At 49.0% G+C, this 26,982-nt stretch overlaps 2 protein-coding genes across 12 annotated transcripts in view; both read left to right on the top strand.

The window, feature by feature from the left end:
- Window positions 1-6,487, top strand: part of FAM83F (family with sequence similarity 83 member F) — a 34,383-nt gene extending 27,896 nt beyond the window's left edge. The window contains exon 5 of the mRNA XM_072843869.1: window positions 4,839-6,487. Within this exon, the coding sequence (XP_072699970.1) occupies window positions 4,839-4,888 (50 nt within the window). The 3' untranslated portion in view covers window positions 4,889-6,487. The remainder of the gene's footprint in view (window positions 1-4,838) is intronic.
- An 11,326-nt stretch (window positions 6,488-17,813) lies between these two features.
- TNRC6B (trinucleotide repeat containing adaptor 6B) overlaps window positions 17,814-26,982 on the top strand; it is a 243,984-nt gene continuing 234,815 nt past the window's right edge. For 9 of the 11 annotated variants that reach the window (XM_072843849.1, XM_072843852.1, XM_072843848.1 and 6 more), the window contains exons 1-2: window positions 17,814-18,672; window positions 18,886-18,970. In XM_072843849.1, coding sequence (XP_072699950.1) covers window positions 18,433-18,672; window positions 18,886-18,970 — 325 coding nt within the window. In that variant the 5' untranslated portion in view covers window positions 17,814-18,432. Of the gene's footprint in view, window positions 18,673-18,710; window positions 18,971-19,017; window positions 19,107-26,982 lie in introns of those variants that run through there. The other 2 variants (XM_072843868.1, XM_072843861.1) reach the window with 2 other exon arrangements.

The raw sequence follows: 26,982 nt of genomic DNA, 5'->3' as shown, positions 1-26,982 counted from the left end.
TAATTCCAGTACTCCTAGAACTGTCATTTGGGAGGAAATCACTTTACTACCTTACAGCCCTCATCTAGGGAAAGGATCCTTTTCCTACAGCCACCATTCAGAGCAGACATCATGTGGGATCTCAGCTCCCAGCACTTTGCTCCCCATACCCCGGACACATCCCTTCCCCTCCCCAGGGCTGTTTCCTGTTCAAGAAGAGGAGGGACTGAGCCAGGGAGGGTTTCTGAGGTCCCTCTGAGTTCCTGATTCTGACTCTGTCCTCTTTCTCCCTGCTGCCCTCTTGTCAAGGGAGACCCTGGGCTGATGGATAGGGTGGGTAGAAGAGAAAAATAGAAAAGGTAAATGCTGGCAGCCTGTAAAATTGCTCAATAAGAAGTATATAGTTGTCAAGCAGTATGCAAATTTTTGCAGGTCCAAGTGTGGCCCTTGGGAGAACCTTTGGAAATCCCTTTCTTCTTTTAGGTCTTGGGATGGGAGGGTGGTGTCTTGTCAGGTTTGGAGGTGGGAGGGTGTTGCCTGGTGGTTTGAAGGCTCACTGCCCCCTCTACTGGTGGAAGCTGAGCTCCTTTTCCTTTCGGTTTTTCTCAACAACTGAGACCTTGCTTCTGCACTGGTGCACTTAACACCTTTCCCAAGCCTGCCACCTATGTCCACCCAGGAGCTTGGGACAGGCCCTCTGGGACAGAGATCCCAATCTCAGGGAGCACATTCACTGGACAGGCTTGTTAAAATACAGTGAGAAGGGGGATCCCTGGGTGGCTCAGCGGTTTAGCGCCTGCCTTTGGCCCAGGGCGTGATCCTGGAGTCCCGGGATCAGGTCCCATATCAGGCTCCCTGCATGGAGCCTGCTTCTCCCTCTGCCTGTATCTCTGTCTCTCTCTCCCCCTATGTCTATCATGAATAAATAAATAAAATCTTTAAAAAAAATCTTTTAAAAAAATAAAAATAATAAAATAAAATAAAATACAGTGAGGAATCTGTATCGTTGGGCTAGGCTCAGTAATCTGTATTTTAAAGTGTCCTGAGTGTTTTCCATATAAGGGGTCCCCAGAGCAGCGGATTATGATGACACTCAGATAAGGCTCTCATGGGGCTGCCAGACTTGGGGAGGATGTTCCCAATAATGTTGTGGAGCCTCTCCTGTCCCTCCAGGAAGATCACTGGGAAATGCCAACACAATAGACATTCCCTGACCCTGACCAAGTGCTGGGTAGACACATGCTACATGGTGTCACACAGAACTCGCAACCACACTTCCTGGTGCCATCGTTTCACAGATAGGAGATGCAGAGGAGCAAGCCTCTGATCCATGGTCACGCAGTGAGATAAGGCAGCAGGGTCTCTTGTGTCCCAGGGCCCTGCACCAAGTGTTGTGGCTATCTCCAGAAGATTAGAGTTAGTGCCACTTCCCTATATCTTTAAAGACTGTTTGGAAGGGCCACAGGCTTCTTACCAATGGACTCCCCCACCCCACCCCACCCCCCATATCCCATTAGTGGTGAGTGCCATTAACACTCCAGAGTGCCTCTGGGTCACCACCTTCCAAGGTCCCCCAGGCCCATGCTTTTCTTCTCAGAGTTCTCTGTTCTGCAGTGACAGTTGCATTTCCAGAACTCTCCTGGGTTCCCTGATTCATGCATGGGGGGCCACCCTAACTGGCAATGTGGTGTGGGTCCTCGTGCTATGGCCACCAAGCTCTTGAACTTGGGACTTCAGGCTCACCTGTGTCATCTCTGGGGACTGGAAGTCTCAAATCTCTCTCAGAAATCTGGGGCCATATGGATGGAAGGTTGGGAACGTGCTTCTGCGGTTCAGAGCTCCCTAGGGGACCTGTGGGTCTCCAGTTCCAGGATAAGTCTACTCAAGAGCTGTCTGTCAAGATAGAGTTTCAAAATCCAGGGTCACTCCTGACCATCATGGGTCATGCCCCAGCCAGTGTTTGGAGGTCTGATTTAATAAACTCAAGCACTATTACCAGTCAGGGTCCCAATCACACAGCAAGGTGAGGGGAGTCAAGTGAGCATCCTTTGAGGAACTGATCCCACTTGGTTCTAGAAAAGAGGCAAGCATCCTCATTCTCATTGGCATCTGTCATAATCCCTCCACCCTTCTGGTTTTGCTTGGTCCTAGCCAAGGCGCCTGTCCATCACCATCTAGGTGAGTGAGGGCTTGTGTATCACCCAGTCAAGATCTACTCATGCTGCTTATTGTTAGTATTGGTATGAACCTCTAAGTAGCTTGTCCCTGCCTGGTCACCCATTTTACTCAACAAATATATATCTATGTAGTGTCTGCTCTGTGCCAGGCGCTGTTCTAAGTTCCTGGTACAGCAGTGAACAAAGCAAGCAAAGTCCCTGCTCTTATGGAATGAACACCGTACTGGAAACAGAAGGGCAAGAGAGGGCAATGACCCTTTTTATAACGCGTGAACGAGAAGGCCTCTCTGACGAAGGGACAAAGGGGCATTGAAACAGAGACTTGAATGAAGGGCGGGAGAAAGCTGTGTGGTCATCCAGAGGAAGAATCTTCCAGAAAGGGGGAATATGAAGTCCTGAAACCCCTTGGTAGGTAGACCCCGTGGTCCCTGTCTGGACCAGCCAGATCAGCATCCTTGTCCTGATGCCCCAGGCGCCTCCACCAGCTCCCACCCTAGGTTCAGTCTCTGCAGTGTTAGCTCCCTTTGCAGTTTGGCCTTCCCTCAAATCACCTTTGGGCTGCCCCTGCCACACAGACCTTGTCCTGTTAACCTGAGCAGGTCTGATTCTCCTCGGTTCTGCCAAACAGCTGCATGAGGTAGACTCTAAGTGCGCCGAAGGAATGACAGCACACAAAGAATTTGTCTTCAAACCATCTCTCTGTCAGAGGCATGGAGTTAAATCCTGAGTCTAAAGAAGCTCTGCAGGCTTTCAGGATCCTTATGGAACAAGTGGGAAGCACACACTGGCAAACTCAGGCTCCCCCAATCCTCACCCCTCCGCCTCTCTCAGCTTCCCCCTACCCCAGGGCAGGAGAGTAGGAGCCCTGGAAAGCAGGCCTGCCCTTCCCACCCCCGAGCCACACTCCCCTGCTTCTGGAGGCAGAAATCAATCTGCTTTCCTGTCTCCAAAATGCTGCTGCCTCCAGGGAGAGACTCAGCATCTGCTCTGTAGGCCAAGCAAAGGAAGGAAGCCACTAAGGAGAGGAAGTGAGGACTGCTGTGTCCATTGCAGCATAGAGGGGACTGTGGGACAGCAGAAGTAGTCCCCAGCAGAGCTGCATCAGAGGCAGCCTGGCACCACCATGGAGGATGACCCAAGCACCTTGACCCTTGGAGCCCCCAGGGAGCGGGTGGTACAGTCGTCCAGCTGCCCTCCCACCTTCTCTAAGTCTGATAAGCCCCAAGGAGGCCCAGCTGGACTTGTAGCAAGTCCCGAGGAGTGGGTTCAGTCTGCCCAGACAAGGTGGTGGTGAGCTGAGCTTGGAGGGTGGGGGGGGTCTGGAAGGGCTCCACTAAAGCCTCTTCAGTGTCTCCCTTCCTAATGGCTCAAGAGAGGAAGCAGCCGCCACATTAATTAAATTCACAGCTGGAGTGATAGCGGAAGGTGGTGTGAGCGCCAGGGAGGGGACCCTTGGAGTTGTAGGGAGGGACGGGCAGGAAGAAGCTTGCACCTGGGAGAGAGGCAGCAGGAGCCCAGGAGGACAGAGGCCCAGCAGCCCAACACCTGGAGGGCCAGGAGGTGTCAGCATCTGCCTCGCAGCTCCCTGCCACCCTCTCTTCCCTCTGCAGCTATGAAAACAGAAATCCCGCCAGAGAAGCCACCGGCCTCGGCTTTGGATTGAAAGGAAGTGGAAATGGATAGAAGGGGCCTGGGAAGAGAAGCATGCTTCTCTGGCTGGCCTGGAGAAGAACAGCTTTCTCTTCCTTTTCTTTCTTTCTTTCTTCTTTCTTTCTTTCTTTCTTTCTTTCTTTCTTTCTTTCTTTCTTTCTTTCTTTCTTTCTCTTTCTTTCTTTTTTTTTAAGATCTTATTTATTTGAGAGAGAGTGAGCAAGAAAGATAGCAAGAGCAGGGGAGGGAGAGAGAGAAGCAGATTCCCGGCTAAGCAGGGAGCCCAAGGTGGGGCTCAATCTCAGGACCCTGGGAATCACGACCGAGCCAAAGGCAGATGCTCAACCAACTGAGCCACCTGGGTGCCCCTTTCTCCCTCTTCTTTCCCCCTCAATGAAGTGTGCTCCCTCCATCCTCTGTGTTAAAACTACCCCCCGCCCCCAGCCACGCTGCCTGGCTCTCCGCCAGCCTGCTGACCCTGGTGACCCCTTCCTGGAGTAACCGCACAGTGGAAGGAGCTGCGGCTGGATTTGGAGGCCAGGTGCTGCTGCTGGCTCGGGGGAGCTGGTGGCCCGCTGCCCTCAGCTGTGAGGCAGGGCTAATGGCACCCTCTCACAGCGCGGCTGCCCCGGGGGGCTGCCTGAGAGCATGACTGGTGGCGGTTTGTAAGCTGTGAGGGAGGCTGTGTACAGTATTAGCTACTGGTAAGCCACCTCTTGGCAAGCCTTTTTAAGTCATTGATTATCGTAGTAGATTGGTGTTCTGGATCCTACCACCCCCCCCCCCCCAACACTGCTGATATCCGGAGATCCCTTGATACCCCCAAACAGTGACAGTCTTGCTGAGAGTACCAGACAGGGAGAACCTTTCCTTTGATTTCCTGGGGGGCCTACTGGTTCCAGATCAGCAGCTTGAGAGGGGGACAGTGAGCCCCACCCCTCAATTTGGGGTGCGGGCAGTACCCAGGAGAGGAGTGGGAGGCGAGTCCACCAACACTTATGTCTTCCTTGCCTGTGTCACTTGTCTCTGCAGGTAAAACAAGTCCCAGTCCTGCCAAGGCCAGCAATTGTGTGATTTCCTGAGCCATGGGCCAGCGGTGGGTAGGACCTGTGGATGCCCCCGGCCCTGTCCTAAGGAGAACACAGGTCAAACCCTGTACCAGTTTGCACTTTGGACCCTTGTTCGCTTCCTGCCCATCAGCCTCCATCCTGGCCTTAAGGCCCCTCAACCCCAGATGTGAGAGTCTGCAGCATCTCAAGATGATCACGTGCCCCTACAAGACTGTCGGTGGCCGGGCAGGGGTCACTCCTTCTTGTTTACATTAAGTGGAAGCTTGACTCATGTTTGCTCTCCTTTATGCCGGACCCCCTCTCTCCACTGAGTCAGCCTTGCCCTGCAGGTCCCCAGATGGGATGAGCCCATGTCTTCATGCCCGATGTGATGGGGTCTCCAGGGCAGCCCCAGCTCCCTGACTTCTCCTTCCCTGGGCTTCCCGGTGCTTCTGGTCCCCCAAGAGGTTTGGTGGGATATAAGGGAAGAGGACAAATGGGGCTCTGAGCCAGGGAGCCAGCCTTGACCTGGGCTCTGAACTCAAGGTGGAAGATACAGCTGGGGCACCGGCTGCTGCGGCCTTCCTGGCCTGCTTCCTGCAGGCTCCTGTACTACACCCAGAGTGAAATGAGGGGAAGGCCTCCCCCCAGCCAGTGGCAGGATCTGACCCTGCCATTCTGAGAGCCCTCCGACTAAGGTCTCCTTTCCTTCTCTCCACACTGTTGTAGCAGTCTCTACCCAGTGGTCCAGACCCCCTTGGCTTGTTGCCTGCTGCAAACACATATGGGGGTTCTTCTTGTGCCTTTCCCTGGGGCCCCTTCCTCCTGTTAATGTGCCTTGATTTGCAGCCCAGGGCAGGGAGAGAGAGCTGGCCGAGGGTGGGAGATTCAAGTGGTATGAGAGGTTGAGTCCTGCAGACAAGGGCGTTTGTCCTTTCCCCTGCCCCCAAGATGGCCCTCAGCCCCCTCAACAGCCAGGACTTTTGTGCCTTCTCCAGGTCCATTTCAGCCAAAGACCAGCCTTTGCCTTCTGCCAAAAGTCAGGCTGCATCTAGGATCCTTGTCCTCTGCAAAGAGGCCTGGCCTCATGGCTACAACACCAAGCCAGGGAGAGCAGCCTAAAGTCCCATGCTGCCCTCTCCACACTTATGTAACCAGAGGGGTCTGAGGAGAGATTTCTGGAATGGACAACAGAGAAACTGCCAAACTGCAGGCTCTGTGAGCCTACTGTTGGGAGATCATAGCTGCAGCAGAGCCGAAAGGCTGCGGCACCCAGTGGAAGCACCACCAGGCAGCCTTTTTCAGCCTCTTACTTTTGAACCAAACTCCTCTCTGTCTTTCCTTCTGCAAAAACCCTTAGGCACCAGCACCTTGGGGAGGGGCACAGGTGCAGGGTTGGGGGAGGGCACTGCGGGCACGGAAGTGAACCAGCAGGTGGGATGGTGTGGTGCACTTGGAGGAGAACCTGGCCTCCAGCGGTGGGGAGGAAAGGAAGGGTGAGCCTGGTTCCCAGGGGCTCTTCCCCTCATCCTGAGGCTAGCTTCTGAGGGGAGGGGCCTGGAGGGCAGGGGACCCTGACCCACCTCCTTGAGCTTTTATGAGGATTAAACACTTCCTGGGAAGTGCTGACAATGTGGCACGTGCTTGTTCTGCAGGGGAAGGAAGGGGGAGGTAGAAACTGGGCCGTGGAGGGTGTCCCCTCTGCGGGGCCATCACCTTGTTGGTATGAGACACACGTGGGCAAATGGCAGGGGGGGTGTGAAGAGATCACCCTTGGTGAGGGCAAGGGAGGAGGCCTGAAGAAGGGACCAGCTCCTCAGGGTTCTTCCCAAAGGCTTCGTTCCTCTACCCACAAGAGAAGCTGGCCTCCTGTCTCTCTCCCCTCTGACCCAGAGCGGGCCCAGGTCCTCCCCAGCCCTAACCTGTCAGAGGATCCAGACTGGAAGCACCAAGCCTTGAGCCACGCCTGCCTTTCTGCCCGTTTCCCGGGCGCCAAGATGGGGTTCTCCCACTTTCTTCCGAGAAGCTGGGGGGTGGGAGGCCATGGGAAGCGGTGCTGTGTGGCAGGAGTGCCGGCTCCTGAGGCAGGCACCTCCCCCAGCGCTGAGGCAGGCTCCGGACAGGGACAGGGACAGGGACAAGGCCGCAGTCCAAAGATTGCTGAGGACCCTGCCGCACCAAGCTTAGCGTCTGCCCGAGCTCCAGCGCGCTCCGTTCAGCCGCGGGGCTTCGCAGTTTTTAGTACATCCGCCCTCTGCTGCAGCACTTGCACACACTTTGTGAAGTATCCGCTCTCTCGTCAAATCTCAAGGGTACATCTGGCATTCTCAGACGGATGGCACGTTTGAGGGTGGATCATGCCCTTGATCCCCTCGCAACAGCTTCCACAGGCTGGGAACGTCAGAAGGGCTCCCGGAGGAGACGATGAAACAGCACACTCCATACCTGCCACCTCCACCAACTTGCCCGCTCTGGGTCCAGCTTCTGTAGGCTGAGTGCCAACAACTGGCACAGCTCTTTGGGCGGGCTGACACCCCTGAGCGGAGGCAGCTGAGGACCGAGACCCTGGGGCAGCTGCCACCTGGATCTTGCCCCATAGGAATGAGAAGTATAGGACTCCTGGGGCTGGAGTCTCTCCCTGGATTTGGCAAAACTTCCCGGTCTCCTGTGTCTTCTGTCCTCGGGGTATACGATCAGTCCTATCCCTGATCATTCAGCGGTGCTTTCGACATAGCCTCTGCTAACATCACTACCCTCTGCCTGTACAGAACTTAATAGAATGGACAGGCAAAAAAAAAAAAAAAAAAGGTGGCTTGAGATACAGAGCACACAGGCCAGAAAGGGGACATGGGCCTTTTTTGTTTTTACTATGATGATTTTCTCTTTAATTTGCTGAGCACCTATTATATGCCAGTGACTGTACTAGATGCTTCCATCACCTGCAGGTTTCAAACTAAGAAAAGCTCAGAAAAGAAGCCTTTACAGTGTTATGAAAAGTTTTCCTGGACATTTGGGGCTTGACCTTCCCAAAGTTGTGTAATGTGCAGCTCAGGTCTTACAGATGAGGAGGTACACAGCTCTCCCAAGGTCCCACCCTGCATAAAATGCAGATCTAAGCCTGCTCCTCTAGCTTGGGCTTCTCGCCTTCAACACTGGTGACATTTGGGAGCCATAAATTCTCTGTCGGGAGAGATGCTGTCCTATACAATTGTAGGATGTTAGGAAGCATCCCGACTTCTACCTACTAAATGCCAGTAGCATTTCTCCTGGTGAGACAACCAAAGATGTCTCTGGGTGTCACCAAGTGTCAATAGGGGGTGAAGTCACCCCTACTGAGCGAGACAGCTCATTGCGGCCTTAAAGGCTGTTTCTCTGAGGTGCTTTCACGTGCATGTTCCTATGAAGCTGGTATCTTTGATGGAATGCTTTGGCCCATAGAGGGTGGCTGATTTGCCAAAGATTTTGCTTTCTGTAACTGACATAATAGCATCTTCTGTCTCGTTCTAGTTACCTTGGTTAGCTCTTCACTGCCTTGTACTCCCCAGAACAGGTGTGTTTATGTGCACACATCTGCCTTACTCCACAGAGCGCCCTGTTACATTTCCTCCCAATCTGTTCGCCTTCCTTTAGTTTCAGTCAAGCCCTCCATAAAACGCACCCTTGGCCAGACCTGTGTGTGCCCAACAGCATCCTCACCCCAAAAGGCAGCCAGGGCCGATAGCAGAGAAACTTCCAGGCTCAAGTCAGGCCAAGTGGGAACTGCTACCTGGAGTGTCACAAGTCAACATCAGCAGAGCCCCCCTTAGCAGCAGATGAGTCCTGCCACACACTGGGGCTGTAGTTGATCATCTGGCTGTGTGCCACAGTCACGGCGCCCTGCCTGCAGGACCCAGCGGCTGTCACTGTAATCGTCTGCATTGCTGCCCCAGGGGCAGAAGGTCTGGTGCAGAACAGGCACCCCGGACTTAGCAGGCTGAGCCAGACCAAGGTTGAGAGGATGAGTGCCTTCAAGAAAGCTGGAAGGTGGCATGTGCACCTGTGAGTGTGTTCTTGGGCTGAGTAATTGCTAGATCAACCAGAGGCTGAGAGATACCCATTCTGTCCTCGGGGTTCGCATCCAGAGGTTGTAGGTACCCATTCTGTCCTTGGGGTTCCCATCCAGGGGTTGTAGGTACCCATTCTGTCCATCATTTATCTGGGTTACTTTTCTATCCACAGTATCCAGTTAATGTCTGTTTGTTAGATGATTGAAAACTTGACAAACACTTGATAGAGTAAGCCAGGCTAATCAATGTGGGTGGTGTCAGAGGCTTCAGAATTGATCATGACCCTTTCAATCTTGTTCCTGACTTCTGAGACATGGACACCAAATAGGAGTCTGCTCTCTGCTACTTAATTTCCTGAGAACAGAGTTATGAAAAGTCCTTCCTGACCGAATCCTTTCTTCAAGGAGGACTTCTTTCAGTACGTGTCCTCAGTGGACAGTCTTCCTCAGGTACTCCAGACTGGGTGGGCCTGGGTCTCCAGGCCTCTCTGGCTGCTCAGGGACTTTGCATGCTTCCGTTCAAATTGCTAACACAAAAATGGGACAAGGAGGTGAGGGCTTTGATGTGAGGAAATGTGTCCAGTCACCCAACAAGTCATGGGAAGGGCAGGAATCTAATTATCTGGACCCATCTGGAGCACTCCACTGGCCTCTCCAAGCAATAGGCAGCTAGAGACACGTTTTCAGTCAGTAAAGTGACTAGAAGTTAGGCATTGTCTGCAGCCACAAAAAAAGCAGTTCCAGGAGCAGATGTCCACATCTCATAGGAGACCAGCTCAGACCTGACACAGAAGCAGTGAGAGTATGAGGAGTCTGGCAGAGAGAGGAGGAAGCCAAGAACAGGCAGTCTGTCTGCAGTGGCCACCGTCCTCGGCACAAGCAAAGGGGAAGCACATGCCATTCTATGCTAAGAACCAAGAACCATGCCTGGTGATTATTTCCAGAGTGCAGCTTGGACCTTTCTGGAAGGCTTTGGGAGTTGGCTGATTGGACAAGGAAAGGCACTTCACTGGAGTATTTGGAAGGCTTTATTCATTTTGTTCCTTCAGTGCATATTGACTGTGAGTTAGGCTTATTTTAGTTAGGATGAATGATGAGCCCTGGAGGCCCTGGTAGAGCTTGTGTTTTTAGGGGGTTGCTGGGGCATGCTGTTTGCTTTGACCTTAGCTGAGGCACATGGTGCCACACAGGTTGGGCAGTGTGGGGGTAGATTCCCCACTTGGCTACTTATTAGCTAAGTGACCCAGCAAGTCGCCTCCCACCTGGAACTTCAGTTTCCTTATGTGTAATATGGGGATAATCTTGGTGCCACTTTCCAGAGGCTGTGGGGAGTAAAGCACTCAGCACAATGGTGAATATTTGAAGAAACTTAGTTACCAGTCAATGATACTTCCGTTGGTGTGTTAAAGTGAAAGAGCTTTATCATTTCCTTCTTGGGACATTCTCTCCTGAATTCTCCCTGCCCCTCCCTATATGATTGTCACTTTCAGGTTGAGTAGTTGGCACACAGAGCTAAATACCCACCCACCTGAAAGGAGTTTCAAGGTCCAGGGTTTGAAAGAAAGGTGGAATACATCCTGCCAGGGTGCCACTTGTGGGCTGCTTTGCTGGGCAGGGCCCTATGTTCCCCGGTGCACACCCCTCCTCAACCTTAGCTCTGTGGGCTTGTTGGTTCCAGGCATGAAAGAGGGCTACACTCTTATCTGATTGTGAAAAAGGCCCACAGCTTTTCTTCATGGATAGTTTTAGATAAAATAAAGAATTTTAGTTTGTTTGGAAAACCCTTCATATATAAAATGCAAATTAAACCCAAAACAAGCAAACAAAAAAAAACCCAGCGCACCCAAAAAAGCCTGCCTACCTGCACCAGGCCCCTGGACTTCCCAAACCAGTCTTATCCCCTTCATGTGAGCTCCAGACCCTCCCCAACTTCCTCCTCCTCCTCCTCCTCCTCCTCCTCCTCCTTCTTCTTCTTCTTCTTCTTCTTCAAGATTTTATTTATTTATTTGAGAGAGTGAGAGAGTGAGAGAATGGCAGGGTGTCAGGCAGACAGAGAGAGAGGGACAAGCCAGGAGTCTGATGCAGGGCTCCATCCCAGGTGCTTGATCCCAGGACCCTGAGATCAGGACCCGAGCCAAAGTCAGACACTTAACCCATCGAGTCAGCCAGGCTCCCCTCTTCTACCTTCTAAGCTCCGTCGTCGTTCTCCACAACTACAGCCAGCTCCCTGGTGGCACTGGGAGTTGCTCAAGGGCACGCAAGGGCCTGGGGCCATACTCCTGGCTGTGGTTCCTTAGAGGAGCCCATTCAGCTGAAAGCACCATGGTGAGATGCTGACACCTTGTGGCCAGCTGCAACACGTTTCTTTTCCTTCTCTGGGTAAGAGTAAGATGGCAGAGGCCAGGGGTGGGCAAACTTTTTTTTGTAAGAGGTCAGACAGTAAATATTCTAGGCTTTGTGGACATGTGGATCCTTCACTGCTGTAACACTAAATCAACTGCTGCAGGTGGTATGTAAATGAGTGGGTGTGGCTGTCTCCCAATGAAACTGCCTGGACCCTGAAATTGGGATTGCATATAATTTTCATGTGCTATAAAATATTATTCTTTTAATTTTTCCAACCACTTAAAAAATGTAAAAATCATTCTTAGCTTGTGGGCTATGCAAAAACAGGCAGTGGCTGGCTGTGGCCGGCAAGCCCCAGCACACTTTTCTTCTGTGTTCTCAATGCTAACTCTTCGTTGTCACACCTGGGATCCTTCTTTGACATTATTCTGTCAAGAGGAACCAACCAGATTGCTGCTTTAACCAGATTGCTGCCACTAAAACTTTCTTCTTTACAGAAATTCCGGAGTTGTTGGTTTTCACCCATTCGATAAGTTTACATAAGTATCTATCAGGTGCCCAGTCCTGTGTTGAAAGCCATTAAATAACCTGGAGTTTAATGACATGTATTTAATATTTACTTTTATTGATTCATTTGTTCAGGCAAACTTATTGAGGACTTAGTGTGACCTAGGCAATACAATAAGACAGACCTGGTCTCTGCCCTCAATGTGTTTATAACATTGTTGGGAAGATGGACACAGGAAGGCAAGCATTATGATGGGGAAGTACAGGGGGTGTGGAAGCCCAGAGGAGGCACTTAACCCACAAGTTGAGATCAGGGAAGCCTTCTAGAGGAGGAGGTGGTCTCTAAGCCAATACCTGAGGAGTGAATGGGAGAGGGAAGAATGAGGCAAGGCATTCCAGGGAAAGGTCCAGAGCCTAGAAAGAATTCTTTCAAGAGAATTATAAGCATCAAAGATGTAGTGAAGATTCAGATATAATATTTGCCCTCAAGGCCTCCCAGTCTGGTAGGTAAGACAGGCTACCATGAGGTTGTGGAGAGAGATTTAAAGAAGTTTTCCCTGTAGCCTTGTAGAATTGGTTATTAGTGAACCTCAAGAGGTCAAGCAATGGGCCAGTGAGTGCTCTGAAGGCTACAAAGAGCCCCATGACCAGGCTCTGACTCTACACGGGGTACTGACTCTGGGGGAGTAGAGAAGTGGGCCCAACTTCTGTGCTCCAGAAGCCCCTGCAAGGAGAGAGGGGACTCAAACTGAGCTTTGAAGGAAGCATGGACCTTGGTTCAGAAGAAAGAGGGAAGCCATGGAGGGAGGGCTGCAAACTCACTGAGGAAGGGATGGGTGTGGCCCAGCTGAGGGGCCACCAGAAGTTCTCTCAAGGGGTCCCCGGGGACCATCCTTCACCGTGTGAATCTCACAACAGCCCTGACCAACAGATATTTTTCTCAGTTCTACCAACTAAAAAACGTGACCTTGGATAGTCATTTAACCTCTGTTTGCTTCAGTTTCCTCATCTGATTCTACTTTTTAAGGTTGTTATAAGGACTGAAGAAATTAATACATATAAAATTCTGAAGACAGTGCCTGGCACTAGGGCTGGTTTCATGGGCAGCCAATCTTCTTCACAGTCCCACAGGTCCCCACACTCAGAAGGTGAGGGTCCCACATTTGGTTTAATGTTCTGCTGTTACTGTCTTGAAATTTTCAATGATTTTGGAACAGGGAGCCCCATGCTTTCATTCCGCATGGCCGCAAATTATGTAGCTGGTCCTGCCGGGGTGTGGTATGTATTTAAAAACTTCAGGGTTGGGCAGCCCAGTGGTGCAGCGGTTTAGCGCCGCCTGCAGCCCAGGGTTTGATCCTGGGGACCCTGGATCGAGTCCCACATCGGGCTCCCTGCGTGGAGCCTGCTTCTCCCTCTGTCTGTGCCTCTGCCCCTCTCTCTCTCTGTCTCTATGAATAAATAAATAAAATCTTAAAAAAAAACAAAAACAAAACTTCAGGGTTTTGGGGTTTTTTAAAAGATTTTATTTATTTATTCATGAGAGATACAGGGAGAGGCAGAGACACAGGCAGAGGGAGAAGCAGGCTCCATGCAGGAAGCCTGATGTGGGACTCGATTCTGGGACCCCGGGATCATGCCCTGAGCCAAAGGCAGACTCTCAACTGCTGAGCCACCCAGGCATCCCAAAACTTCAGGTTTTATCATTATTTTAGAATCTAGAAGAGTAAATCTGATTTAATATATTCACTTTAGAAGGGAGGAAGAGGACACTCTGTATGTGACTTGCTCAAGGTGAACAGCAACTGAGCTGCAGAATGAAGGCTGAAGACAGAGGGATGAAAGTCGCAATCCTAGAGGTGAAGGCAGGACAATGACCCAGCTCCTCGCCCCCACCCTCATGCCCCCAGAAGGCAACAGAAGGAGAGAAGAGCAGACAGACTCCTTTGAAGGAGCTTAGAGAAAGAGGTGGTATGAAAAAGAGCATGAACAGTTGTAGAGGTAGGAGGGAAGCTGGCTATTTTGGGAAGCCAAGATTCTCGGAGTAAAACGTAGTGATGAAGCCATGGAAACGAGAACTGAGACAGGCTCTTGGATCTTGGCCACAAGAGGTCATAGATGAGCTTGGAGAAATGAGTGTCGGCAGAGCCTTAAGGCCAGGAGTCGGGTTTAAAGAAGGAAGGGGCACCAGTGGAGACAGCTTCAGGTCGTTACTTAAGAAGCTGAGTAAAGGAAATGGAGGGGAAAGGGCAGGAAGAAAGGAGGCTGCTTTGGAGTGGGTGGGAGGAGAGCCAGTTCCCAACTGGGATGCGGAGGAAGGACCACCGGAGGCAATACGTTAGCCAGGAAGAGGCGCACCTCTTTCCCCGAGTCTGTAGGAGAAACGAGCCCAGCCTGGAGTGGAGCGAAGGAAGGCTCTGAGGGCAACTGCTCCTTTGGAGGCCGGGTGTCTCCCCAGCTGCCCTATGGCATTCTCGATGTGGACATCTCGGGCAACACAGCAGCGAAGAGAACTTACTCATTGGAGTCAGACTGTCTGGGTTCAGCTCTGAGGTTATTACCTTTGGTGACCTGGGCAAATTTGTTAGTAACCAGTGCCTCAGTTTCCCTCTCTGGAAACTGGGGTTAACCAGGGTTGTGAAGATGAGCTGCCTTGATCCGGGTAGAGCCCTCAGTGTAGTGTCTGACACATAGTAAGCAGGTGTGTGTGAGAGGGTAGTTATTATTAACAGCCACTTCTGGTTCTCCTGCGAGCCTCCTGTGGGTCTAACGTTGGCCAGCAAACAGGAGGAGTCTGGTGTTCGTTGCTTCACAGGGAGCTTTTCAGGAAGTGTGGTCATAAGAAGAAAGATGATTTAGAAGTGGCATAGCGTCGGTCACAAGAGCTTTGTTCCACAATAAATGCTACCTGACATGTAATAAATACTTATAAGCATGTCCCCTATAATCAGCACCCTTTAGAAAGTTCCCCTACCCCACTGCTCTTGGCCTTGGCTCTGGCCATACCCACTACCCCAGTGAGCAGTATCAGCTGTCAGCAGGCTTCTTGTTTTTTTGGATTAGGTTTCTTTACAGGGATCTTCCCATGGTTATACGATTAGAGAATTGCAGAATGCTTTATAAACACTTCCAAATATCTCATAGCAATGAGAGGCCAGTGCAAAGGGTGGACAGAGTTCTTCTGTGTCACAGAAATCAGAGTTGGAGCATATCCAGCTGGCTATGTCACCCCGAGCTTGTGGGTCATTGCAGAATCGTTCACAGAAATTCCCGTTGCATTGGATTTTGTCCAGGCCCATGCAATATGTTCAGGGATCACAGAGCAATCTCTCAAGGGAAAAGAGGAAGGCCTGTTGCTTGGAATGGCTTAGAGCACTTTTGGTAGCCATCCAAGGCAGCTATCACTCATTAAATCTGCCTTCTCTTCCAGCAAAAAGCCAACTGTATAGAACCCTACATATAGAGCTCTAAGAATAGTAGAGCACTCCAAGAACATACTGCACTTGGCCTAAATACAATTGTGCAGGGCTTAACGAGCTTTTTTACTCTCAAAGCTGGGTGAGTTGGAACAAACAAACAAAAAATATTTTCCCCAAGTAGCATGCAGAGAAGGAACGAGAAACAGCAAAGAAGAGCACCTTAGCACATTCTTCTTTGACCTGGGCTGCCTTTTCAGGGTACAGATTGACTCTGCAACCACCAAAGCATACCCATAAGCCCTAAGGCAGTGGGCACAGCAGATTCCCCCGCCCCCATTCATTGACTTTACACTAGCCTGAACAAGCCCCAGAGTCCTGTAACGGTGGTAATTTGTCATTTGCTGTAACAGGAATTTGAAGCCATCATCTTCTACAATAAACATTTGGTTGATTTATTGGCCTCCATCCCATAAGTATAGAAAGTGAGGACAGGTTCCACCCAAAGCTGCAGTTTTGAGCAATGAGAGCTCTCAGAGTGCACATGTTAAACCACACCCCACTATTTGTGGGAAGAAGAAATCCACATGTGGGTCTATTCATGAGTCTGGGAAGATACTCTCTTTAACAGGAGTTGGCTCTAGTAGGGATTTAGGAGAGCTTATATTCTCTACTTTAAAACTTTCTATACTGTCCGAAATCTTTACTCGGTGTTACTTTTATTATTGGAAAAACAGTAATCTTATTTGAAAATTATTTTCCTATTCTCAAGTGGGCAAACACGACAGGGTTTCCAGCTTCCTGTTTTCTCCTGGGGAGGGAAAATACAATGAGGTGAAGGCCCTCACAAAGATTATAGGAAAAACAGGCTTTGGCCATTCCTGGATAGTCCTCTGTTGCTCCCTGCCCACAGAGAACAAATATTACAGGTCACCACATGTCATCAGCCTCTTGGCCAGCTAACTGCATTTCACCCCTTAGTTCTCCTTGTAGATGTCACTTCTGGGAAGCCATTTCTGTCCTGCCAAGCTTGAGTCCTATGTTCTTCCTGTGTTCTTCCAAGCCATCTGCACTGTGATGATCTTTACCTTTTGGCCAACCCCACCAGACTGGAGGTCCCTGAAGTCAGAGGTTTTATTCATCTGTGTAGCCCTTGTACCTTAGGAAAGTGCTGACAGACTCAATAAACATTTACTGAATAATTATTTGTTTGGGGACCTTTATAATCAGAACAATATAAAGATGAAAAAGAAACCATTTCTTTTTTTAAAAAATATTTTATTTATTCATTCATGACAGAGAGAGAGAGGGAGGCAGAGACATAGGCAGAGGGAGAAACAAGCTCCCTGCAGGGACCCCGATGTGGGTTTCGATCTCTGGACCAAGGATCATGCCCTGAACCAAAGACAGATACTCAACCACTGAGACACCCAGGTGTCCCAGAAACCATTTGTTTTCAAGGAACATACAATTAAGTTGGGGCACACAGATGTGTCCAACAATTAACTATAAAACCAAGCACTGATTTATGGGTTAAAAGAGTTACAAAGAACCAATGTGAAGATAAGGAAGGTCTTGAATCCTGAACAGTGTCTTCTGGTTCAGAAGCCCCATATTGGAATGCTGGTATGGGGTATGTGCCCGTAGTTATAAGGATTCAGGTTCTTTAGGACATTTAATTAGAATTTAACTCATGATCTTTCTTTTCTGTCCTTCTGCTGGCAGTTACCCTAGGAATACCTGCCATTTAATCTTAATTGATGTTTGTGAAATGCCTTGTCTTCCTCTGCTGAAAGTCTGTTCAGTGTTGAGCATTACAGTGTTACAGTGGTTGTTTTATTACTAAAGCAGTGCCAACGAGGTTACACAACAGCTTGGATCAGGAAGTAAAACAAGGGCGGTGATCCTACTGAAGCTACAGGGGATGGGGATTTGGGATGGTAAAATGTTAATTACCCGAGACGGAATGTGGGCTGGAGTCCAGAGCTGTGCTCCTGGAGATCATTTCAGTCCCAGAGGCTGGGGCTGGCTCTTTGGCAGTGGGTCCTTAGCATCCTGCCCTCCCCTGGCTGGAATGTTGGATTCACTTCTCTGAAAGCTGCCACAGAGAATCTAGTGGCGAGGAGCCAGAAGCACACGTCTTGCACTGCATCAGGGGCCACTCTGGAAGCTTCCCAGGAGCTGAAGGGCTGTTCCATTTGCATGTGATAAATTATTTATCTCTAAAGCAATTTATTCTTTATCTCTCTTTAAACTCTCCTTCTCCTTGTTTCTGGCTCTCGAAGTCTCTCTCTCTCTCTCTCTCTCTCTCTCTCTCTCCAAAGAGGGAGCTGGAAGATAGATGAGGGAGGGTTGAGGAGGTAGGCTTGGCACACAAGGATGGTAGAAATGTTCATTTATAAAGCTGAGAAAATAAACACAGAAGTAGATGGGCTTCTGGTCGGGAAACACCAAGATGGTTTACTTTAGGGTGGGGAGGAACGGGTGCCAGGGAGAAGGCGGTGGCGGCAGTAACAACCTCTCCGTAACTTTAGTCTCCCACAATGTCACCTCCAGAGACTGACGGGGGAACTTGCTTTCGGAATGAAACGTTTTTAAGACGTTGTGTTGGCAGGCAGGTAAGATGCGGGACGAAGGGAGAGGCGCCAGTGAAAAAGAGCGAAGGCTCTGGAACCAGCCTCCTAAGACCAGTGCCAGGTTCACCAATTACTTTCTATCTAGGTGACCTTGGGCAAGTGTCCTAATTCTCTTTAGAGCCTTCGTTTCTATCTGTAAAATTCAGAGAATGTAAAACCCACAGGTTCAAACAGATAATCCCTGTAAAGGACTGAGGACAGTCGTTGGCACAAAGGAGGCACAAAATAAACGAGTCAGTATCATCGTCAGCTGCGGGCCAAACGACCGGAGTCCCCCAAACTCCCAAGCAAACAATTACCCGGAGCACGGAGCATCCAGGTCTGACTGACGCGCCTCCCGGCCCAATAAGGTACCGGGAAAGAACTCTGTGGAGTCGAACCAATGGCACCAGTCCTTGTTGTTGGACGGGGCTTCTGGCCGTTCCGCCAATAGCTTGAAGATGTGACTAAGGACTGACATTCTGACGGTCCAATGACGCACAACCAGCCCACACTCAGCACTTCGAAGGGGATAAATCAAGGAGCCGGCGCGTATAGATTCCGTTATTAGGCAATACTGGATGGAGAGAGGAGCTCAGGGGAGACAGCGCGAGGGCGAGGCACCCATGAGCTAAAAAAAGAAAAAAGACGATGGTTGCGCCAAGTGAGCTCGGCCGCCATCATGCTCTAGTTTCCCCTTCGCCTCTCCGGGTCCGCGACCAAGGAAGCGGCCTCTGGGATGCTGAGGGGGTGTGTCCCCGAATGATTGGCGCAGGCGGCTCAGCCAATCCTAGCTCGTCAAACGGGAAGCGCTTGGCCAATGAGGGGCGACGGCAGCGGCGAGGACTCGGAGGGGCGGAACAGCAGCTTGATGGGCACAAGCGCCAGCCAGTGAGAGCCGGAAGCATCCTCCCTGCGGCCAATGGAGTGGGGCTCTGGGCGGGCCCCCGAGTGTTTGTGTTGTGGTTTTGGGGGAGGGAGGCGGAGGGGAAAGTTTGTTTATTTTGTTTTTAGTTTCTGGGGTCCCCGTGTTTCTGGGAGGTGAAGAGGGAGGGAGTGACCCCCCCGCGCCCCCTCAGTCCCCCTACTACGTCGCCTCCATAGCCTGCGGAGAAGCGGGGACCGCGCGCATCGCAGCGCATCGCCTCACAGCGGAACGCCGCGCACTCGGAGCCGGCGCGGCTCGGCGGTGAGTGAGGACCGACGGCCACTGCCGCCCTTCCCCTCCCCCGCGCACCGCCCAGTCCGAGCGGGGCGGCCGGGTGGGCGAGGACGCCCGCGGGAGCGCGCGGCGCGGGCCGGCCTGTCAAGCTGAGGCGCAGCGTGTGCGTGTCCTCGCGAGTGAGCGCGCGCGGCGGGGACAGGGCCGGAGGGGGCGGGAGCGCGCGCGGGCCCCGGCGGGGGCGGGGGCGGCGGCAGCGGCGGTGGCGGCGGCGTGGAGCTCGCGCTCCGTGGGGGCGGGCGTGCGGTGGGTTTGACCCCGGGTCGGGGAGGGACGCGGGCGACGTCCCGCGCGCAGGGCAGGGGCGCCCCGAATGGCGGGGCCGGCGGGCGGGCGCGCGCGGCTCTGGGCGTCACGCGCCGGCAGGTGTGAGCTGGGGGAGGGCTTCCGGGTGGGCTGGTCGAGTCGGGTTCGCTTCCCGTCGCTGGGCGGGGGGGCGCCTCCAGGGCGGGGAGGGGCTCCCCGTGGCGGCGGAGAGCGGGGGGCCCTCGGAGGCGCGTCGGGCCCCCTGCCTGGCTGGGGGGCAGGTAGACGGAGGCGTCAGGCCCCCGAGCGCCCCGGTGGCTGCCTGCGCGGCACCGCGGGACCTGCGTGGCAGCGTGGACGCGTTCCCCTGATTAATCCGGGCCGGGGAAGGGGGTGTCGCGCCCCTCATCCCAGAGCCCTGCGGCGTGGCCACCTTCGAGAGGCTGTCCAGGCTTTCCACGAGGAAATGGGACGAGCCGGCGCCAGGAGTGTTTCCTGTCTCCCCCTGAGTTGGCATCCCTTGGGTCCAAACCAGTGGGTTTGTCAGCCCACGGGGGGCCAGATACCCCAAAGTGGCCGAGGTCGCCCCGTAACCGTAGCTGCTTGTTGGGCATCTTAAGTAAGGACCAGCCCATCCTCAGTTCTCTAGGCAGAGTGTGCCGACCTCGGTCTCAAGATTCCTTGCTTCTTCGTGGATCCTTTGGCTGTTTTATTACTCTTTAGCATCTATGCTAGAAATTGTGCGAGGAATAAGACGAATTTCAAGTTGGTCATTTGTATTACAGTCTAAGCGAAATTATGCAACAAAATTGGCGAGAGGTATTTCTCCATAGTGAATAAAACGTCATTGGTTGCCTCCCCGCACCCCAGGAGTTAAGCGTATAGAAAGAAGGTGTATAAAAATCTCGCATCTTAGCATTTTGTGAAAGTTTAACAATAGAGGCTATTTCCTTCATAGTTGTGGGGACTTTCAATGGACCATAGCTTCCTGTTGATTTGGAGAAGCATCAATGATCTTGGCTTTGAGAATATATTTATTGTTTTGGTAATGTTATGTAAATGCCTCTCTAAAGACAGAACTTTTAGCACGTTGGTTTGCACCTCTACAGCGTGCTGTATCGCTGTGGGTAGGTAGTGAGAGGGATATGAATGTAGTAGGTCCCTACATTAAGGAATCCAGAACACAAATCAGACTGGCTTGGCCCGCTTGGGACAGACACAGCAATGATGATAATGCTGCCTTTATATTTTCTTGGTTCTTGGCCTTCTCTGAGTGCTTGTCCCAAACATCAGCATTTGAGCAGAATAGTTTGTGATAGGATTTAAGAAGAAGAAATTACCAAGCTGCATTTCTGAGGTAGCATATCAATGCCATGCCTTTGAAAAAATATTTTTTTTTCTTCATTCAGATAGAAGCACTTAAAAGTGTTTTAAGTCAGAGCAATACCATTTGTTGAAACGATAGTAATAATGTTAACTGACATTTACTGCATGCATCTCACATGCCAGCCTCTATGTATTTTTTCCTAATCCTTACCGGAAGCCTGTCACATAGGTGTCATTACTGTTTTCTGGATAAGAAAAAGACCCTCTAAGAGCCTCATGGCTAGTAATTTTAAGGGATAGGTTTAGTTTTAAGTGTGTCTGTTTTCAAAGCCTGTGCTTATTCCATTTTGCCTCCTAAATTATCCAGAGGAAGAAAGGTAGAAAGGACACTGAAAAGTAGAAAGGAAAAGAAATAGGAAGTGCCACTGGTGATGAAGTTGTCCATACCTAAGTTAAAAATTTAATGTTGGGCAGCCTGGGTGGCTCAGCGGTTTAGTGCCTGCCTTCAGCCCAGGGCCTGATCCTGGTGACCTGGGATGGAGTCCCACGTTGGGCTCCCTGCATGGAGCCTGCTTCTCCCTCTGCCTGTGTCTCTGCCTCTCTCTCTCTCTCTCTCTCTCTCTGTCATGAATAAATAAATAAAAAATTTAAAAAATTTAATGTTAAGTTAAACTCATTCTTCGTTTTTAGAAATTAAGAACATTTTTACAAAATTACATCTAAGCTTTGTTTCCATTTCTTCCCTATTTGATTTTTATAAAGATGAATAAAAATGCATTTGATTCAGAAGGTCAAGGCTTTCAGAGCCCTTTGTGCAAATCTCCACTCCAGTACCTTGCTATTGTGAGAAATCCTGTGCTCTGGATCTTCCAGGGACCAGGCGTTACTCCCTTTGTATCTAGGATAGTGCTTGGTACATAGTAGGAGTGCAGTAAATGTTAGCTAAGGAGCAGTGTTAAAAATGTAATCACTTTGGGTTTGTTTTAGCAGCTTTAGTTTAATGGGACAATAAGAAAGTAAATAGTTTACAGCCCAGGTGGCTCAGCGGTTTAGCTCCGCCTTTGGGTCTCCAGGATCGAGTCACACGTCAGGCTGCCTAAATGGAGCCTGCTTCTCCCTCTGCCTGTGTCTTTGCCTCTTTCTGTGTGTGTGTGTCTCTCGTGAATAGATGAATAAAATCTTAAAAAAAAAAAAAAAAAAGTAGTTCGTGTGCAAAATGCATGCTCTAGAAGAATACTGAAATGGAGCAACTTGTGGAAGGTTGGCTCTGCCAGTTTGCTAGATCTCCCAGTTCTCCTTATCTGTTTGAGCTGTGTGCCATTCTGTTCTTCTTTTCACCTCCGGGAATTCTAAAAGAGGAGGCTGTACTGACTGCTTCCCTTCAGTGCTCAAGTTATTCTTTGAACCTTTGCAGCTTGGCTCCCAACCTTAATACTCACTGAGGTTTTTTCCAAGGTTGCCAATTACCTAATGGTTAAAATTCCCAGAGCATCTTTTCAGGATTTATCCTGTTATGTCTCCCTGCAGTAGTCCTTTTAACTACCTCCACTCCTTAAAAAAAAAAAAAAAAAAAAAAAAACTATTTAAAAAATAACAGTAACATTAGCTCTTGGTATGTATACATGAATGTTAGTTACCTTGTGCATAGATTCATGTAACCACCACTATCAGGATACAGACCAGTTCCATAATCCCCCCAAAATTTCCTCAGACCATATTCCTTTTGATTCCCCTTCATCCTAACTTCTATCCCAGAGATAGATAAACACTAAGGGTCAGAATTAGGCCTCTTTTGTTGTTTTACTTTTCTCTGTCTACTGGAAAATGTTAGTTTTGGGACTTCAAATTATCGCCTTTGTATCTGCTAACCTGCATATCCATGTCTGACCTTTCTTCCATACTCTAAAATGACATCAATATTTACCTGCTGGAATTCTTCACTGTTGCTTCATACTCAATGTGTTTAAAGTTTTGTTCAACTTTGCCTCCTAAACCAGCTCTTCCATCAGATTTTTCTGTATTTTTTGGTGATGCCGTCCTCCTTTCTTGCAACCCTGAAACACTCAGAGGGCCTTATAATAAACTCTTATCCCAGACCTGGAATCCTGCTGCTCAGCTATAGATATTGGCTCCTGCCCTTTGCTACTGAGCTGGCTCCCATTCAGTAGTCTGAGCGGAGCACAGGTAATTGGAGTACTTAGAACGCCATCGGGATTGGACTGCTTCTCTGGTCTGAACCTCTTATGGCTTCCCATTGCCCTGAAGTCCATCTAGGATTTTATATATATATGTAAAAAAAATATGAATTTTTAAATTTACTTATTCATGAGAGACACAGAAAGAGGCAGAGACATAGGCAGAGAGAGAGAAGCAGGCTCCATGCAGGGAGCCTGATGTGGGACTCGATCCTGAGACTCTGGGATCACGCCCGAGGCAAAGGCAGATGCTCAACCTGAGCCACCCAGGCGTCCCCCATCTGGGATTTTATTTTTCATCCTTTGAGGCTCTGTAAGATCTGGCCTGTGCTTGCCTCTCTAACCTTCTCTCATCTCTTTTATGGCCCACCCCACCCCCCTTTCTGATGTCCCAATTACTTGGTCTTACTTTCAATTTTTTCAACCAAGCCTTTTGCAGGCTCAAGGTTTTTGTACAGACTACTCTCCTGGCTTGGGCTGGTCCTCCCCAGCTTCCTAATTTTCACCCACATAACATCAGGGTTCAGATTAAATTGCCAATTCATCAGAGATGCTTTCCTTTATGACCGCCCACCACCCTCAGTCAGACCCTCAGGTCTTTCAGAGCTCCTCTTCCTTTTTCATAGCTCTCACCACAATTTGTGATTCAGGACCATGTCTGTTTTGTTTCCCGTGTCTCTAGAGCCGAGCCAAGTATCAGGCGTACAATAAACTCCCAGCAAATATTTGTTGCCTGTGTTGTGAATCTGGATTTTGCTTTTATAATTTACTGTTTTCTTGTAGTTTCTGGTAGCCTTGCTTTCTACTTCCTACCTTCCCTGGGACTTGATCTCACTGTTGGTAGTCTATTTCAGAAATAGATCTGAAATTGCTGAAGAGGACACTGATCCTGTTCTCCTTCTGAATTGTACCTCTGCCTGGGAGCCCCTACCACTGAGTCACAGTAGATCTAAACTGTGGCTGACTTGCTAAGTCCACTGAGCAGTGCACCTTGGTTGTTCAGGCTGGGGCTACTGCTTGCAGCTGTTTCTTTGCTCACCAACCCCTGCTCTTTATTTCTTCTTCCTCCCTCTACCCAGCCTACAACTTCTAAAGACCTTGTATATTTTCCGGCTGAGCCTGCTTACCCTTTGACATTTGCCAGCCTTTTGACATTGACAACTGCCTCTAGTGTCTTGACCCTACAGATTGCCCCCACACTAATCGTCCTGAAACAGTGCTTGTTTATGTTTCCTGCCCCCTCCCCAAGTCTACCACAGGCACTTAAGTTTGAAAACCTTCAGTGGTGTTTCATTGCCTAGAGGGTTTAAACTCTTTAGCTTGTTATTTCAAGCACTTTGGACTAACACTGTCCAATGGAAGTAGAATGCAAGCCACAAATGTGAGCCACGTGTGTAATTGTAAATATTCTAGTAGCCACATTTAAAACGTTAGAAAGGGTAAAATAGATTTTCAGAAAATTTTATTTACTTCAATATATCGAAGATATTTTATGTAAACATGTAATCAGTAAAATTATTGAGACGCTTTACATTCCTTTTTTTCATATTAGGTCTTTGAAATCTGGAATGTATTTTTCACTTCATCTCCATTCAGACTACATTTCTTTCTTTTTTTTTCAGACTACTTTTCAAGTACTCAGTCGCCACCTGTGGCTAGTGGCTACCCTGTTGGATAACACAGCTCTAAACCACATCCTTGACATAGTTGGGAGAGCTATACCTAGATATACCTAGGTAATTCCAGGCACTAGCCTTTTGATTACTGTATTCCTCTGTCTACAACCAGATCTTCATCCAAATATGCTAACCTTCCTTGCTTGGGAATCCCAGGGTATCTTATCCCTAAACTTTACTTCTCACCATTTCCTCTGACCCCTTAACCTTATTTTTGTGTGTGTCACTGTTTTTCCATATAGCAATTACTTATAATATTTACCAGTTTGCGTTATTATCCAAAGTAAAGTTAAAATATATTTTTTAAGATTTTATTTATTCATTCATGAGAGACACACAGACACACACAGAGAGAGAGAGAGAGAGAGAGAGAGAGAGAGAGAGAGGCAGAGACACAGAGGGAGAAGCAGGCTCCATGGAGGGAGCCCAATGTGGGACTCGATCCCGGGACTCGGATCACGCCCTGGGCTGAAGGCGGCGCTAGGTTTAGCCACCTGGGCTGCCCCAAGTTAAAATATTTTAATAACTGATATTTACAAGGCATGGGCACTGACCAATGGAAATAAGTGCCTGCTAAATTAGAATCGATGGCAACTGTGTATAGCTTCTGTGTTCTTATCTGTGTGTACCTACTGAATTACAGCTCTTACTGTCTGGGTTTTGTATTGTTGGCTTCCCCCATAAGACTCTGAGTTCCTTGAAGGCAGGCATTTGTCCTACTCATCTTTACATTCCTTACAGCTCCTGTCCTGGCCTATAGTAGGCAGTCTACAAATATTTTAAATAAGTGAACAAATGCAACCTTAATATCTATTTTTATTCTATGTTCTATATTTTATCTTTCCAAATAGAAACTGAAATATAAGTCCTTTCAGGACAGAGATCATGGATTATGAAGGAGTATATGGAATATTGTCTTGATTGTCTTCATAGGAGCATTTCTTCTGAATGAAGATTTGCTTTAAAAAAATAACTCTTGAAAAAAAAAATAACTCTTGGGGGGAATCCCTGGGTAGCTAGCTCAGTGGTTAAGCATCTGCCTTTGGCTCAGGGTGTGATCCTGGGGTCCTGGGATCGAGTCCTGCATCAGGCTCCCTCTGGGGAGACTGCTTCTCCCTCTGCCTATGTCTCTGCCTCTCTCTCTCTGTGTCTCTCATGAATAAACAAAATCTTAAAAAAAAAACAAAACCTCTTGGGGTGCCTGACTGGCTCAGTTGGTGGAGCATGTGACTTGATCTCTGAGTTGTAAGTTCAAGCCCCACTTTGGTGTAGAGCTTCCTTAAAAAATAAAATCTTTTTAAAAAAATAAAAAAAAAACTGTTTGGGGGCATCTGACTGGGTCGGTCTGTAGAGCATGCAACTCTTGATCTTGCAGTCCTGACTTTGAGCGCTATGTTGGGGGCATAGAGATTACTTAAAATGTTTGTTAGTGCCCATTGGTGATGGTTTAAAAGTTGAATAAAGATTAAAATAATAATAACTATTTAGATATTATTATGGGTTTTCAGGCTGAGTCAGAAATGAGGTTGGGCTTTCATTTAATGAGACTTATTTTCTTTGTGGTTTGTAAACTGGCTCAGAAAACAACTTCAAAAGAGCTCCTTGGAATTAATGCATGCTCTTCCAGAGTTAGGAGCACAGTTGGTTTTGGAAAGGCACTGTGCTAGGAGTTAAAAGTCCTGAGTTGGTTTGTATTGCAAACATCTGCTTGAGTACATACCATGTTCAAAGCACGGGAATGAATGAGAATTCAAAAACTATAATAGTATGGAAAAAATGTCCCTTTAACACAGAGGTGAAATGATTAATTCTTCGTAGGAAGAATTATATTTTACTCCATTATATTTTACTCATTTCTAGCATGGACTACAGTACTTTATCATGTTTCTAGGTCTCTCTCTCACACTGGATTATAAATTTCTTTAGTGCAAGACTGTTGTATTCATCTCTGCATCCTTAAACACATACTTGTACTGTGCCTGCCATACTGTGCCCACTCAAATGTATATTGAATAGATCACTTCAAATTACTTAGCTTTGTAAGACCTCAGTTTTTCTTATGTAAGTAGGAAATTCTCTCCTCCAGAGAATTATTGAAGCTGCAACAAGAATAATCTTTTAAAACTATGTAACTATTCTATATATATTATACCTCAAATGTAAAACTTTACCCAGAAAACAAGTGTAAATCTGATATTTGTCCCCTACTTAAAACTGTTCCTAAAGTGCAGGTGCCTGGGTGGCTCAGTGGGTTAAGTATCTGCCTTCAGCTCAGGTCATGATCCCTAAGGTCCTGGGATCGAGCCCCACATTGGGCTCCCTGCTCACTGGGGAGTCTGCTTCTCCCTCTCCCTTTGCTGCTTCCCCTGCTTGTGCTCTCTCTCTCTCAGTCATTCTTTCTCTCAAATAAATATATAAAATCTTAAAACAAAAACAAAACTGTTAATGAGTCCCCAAAGCCCTGCCATCCCTCTTTTGGAATATAAACTTCATGAAAAGAAATAACTGGTCTCTCTTGTTCAGTGAATGAAGACCC

The sequence above is a fragment of the Canis lupus genome, chromosome 11, assembly GCF_048164855.1.
Source record: "Canis lupus baileyi chromosome 11, mCanLup2.hap1, whole genome shotgun sequence".
Classification (NCBI taxonomy): domain Eukaryota; kingdom Metazoa; phylum Chordata; class Mammalia; order Carnivora; family Canidae; genus Canis; species Canis lupus.
This window is presented reverse-complemented; position numbering and strand designations above follow the sequence as displayed.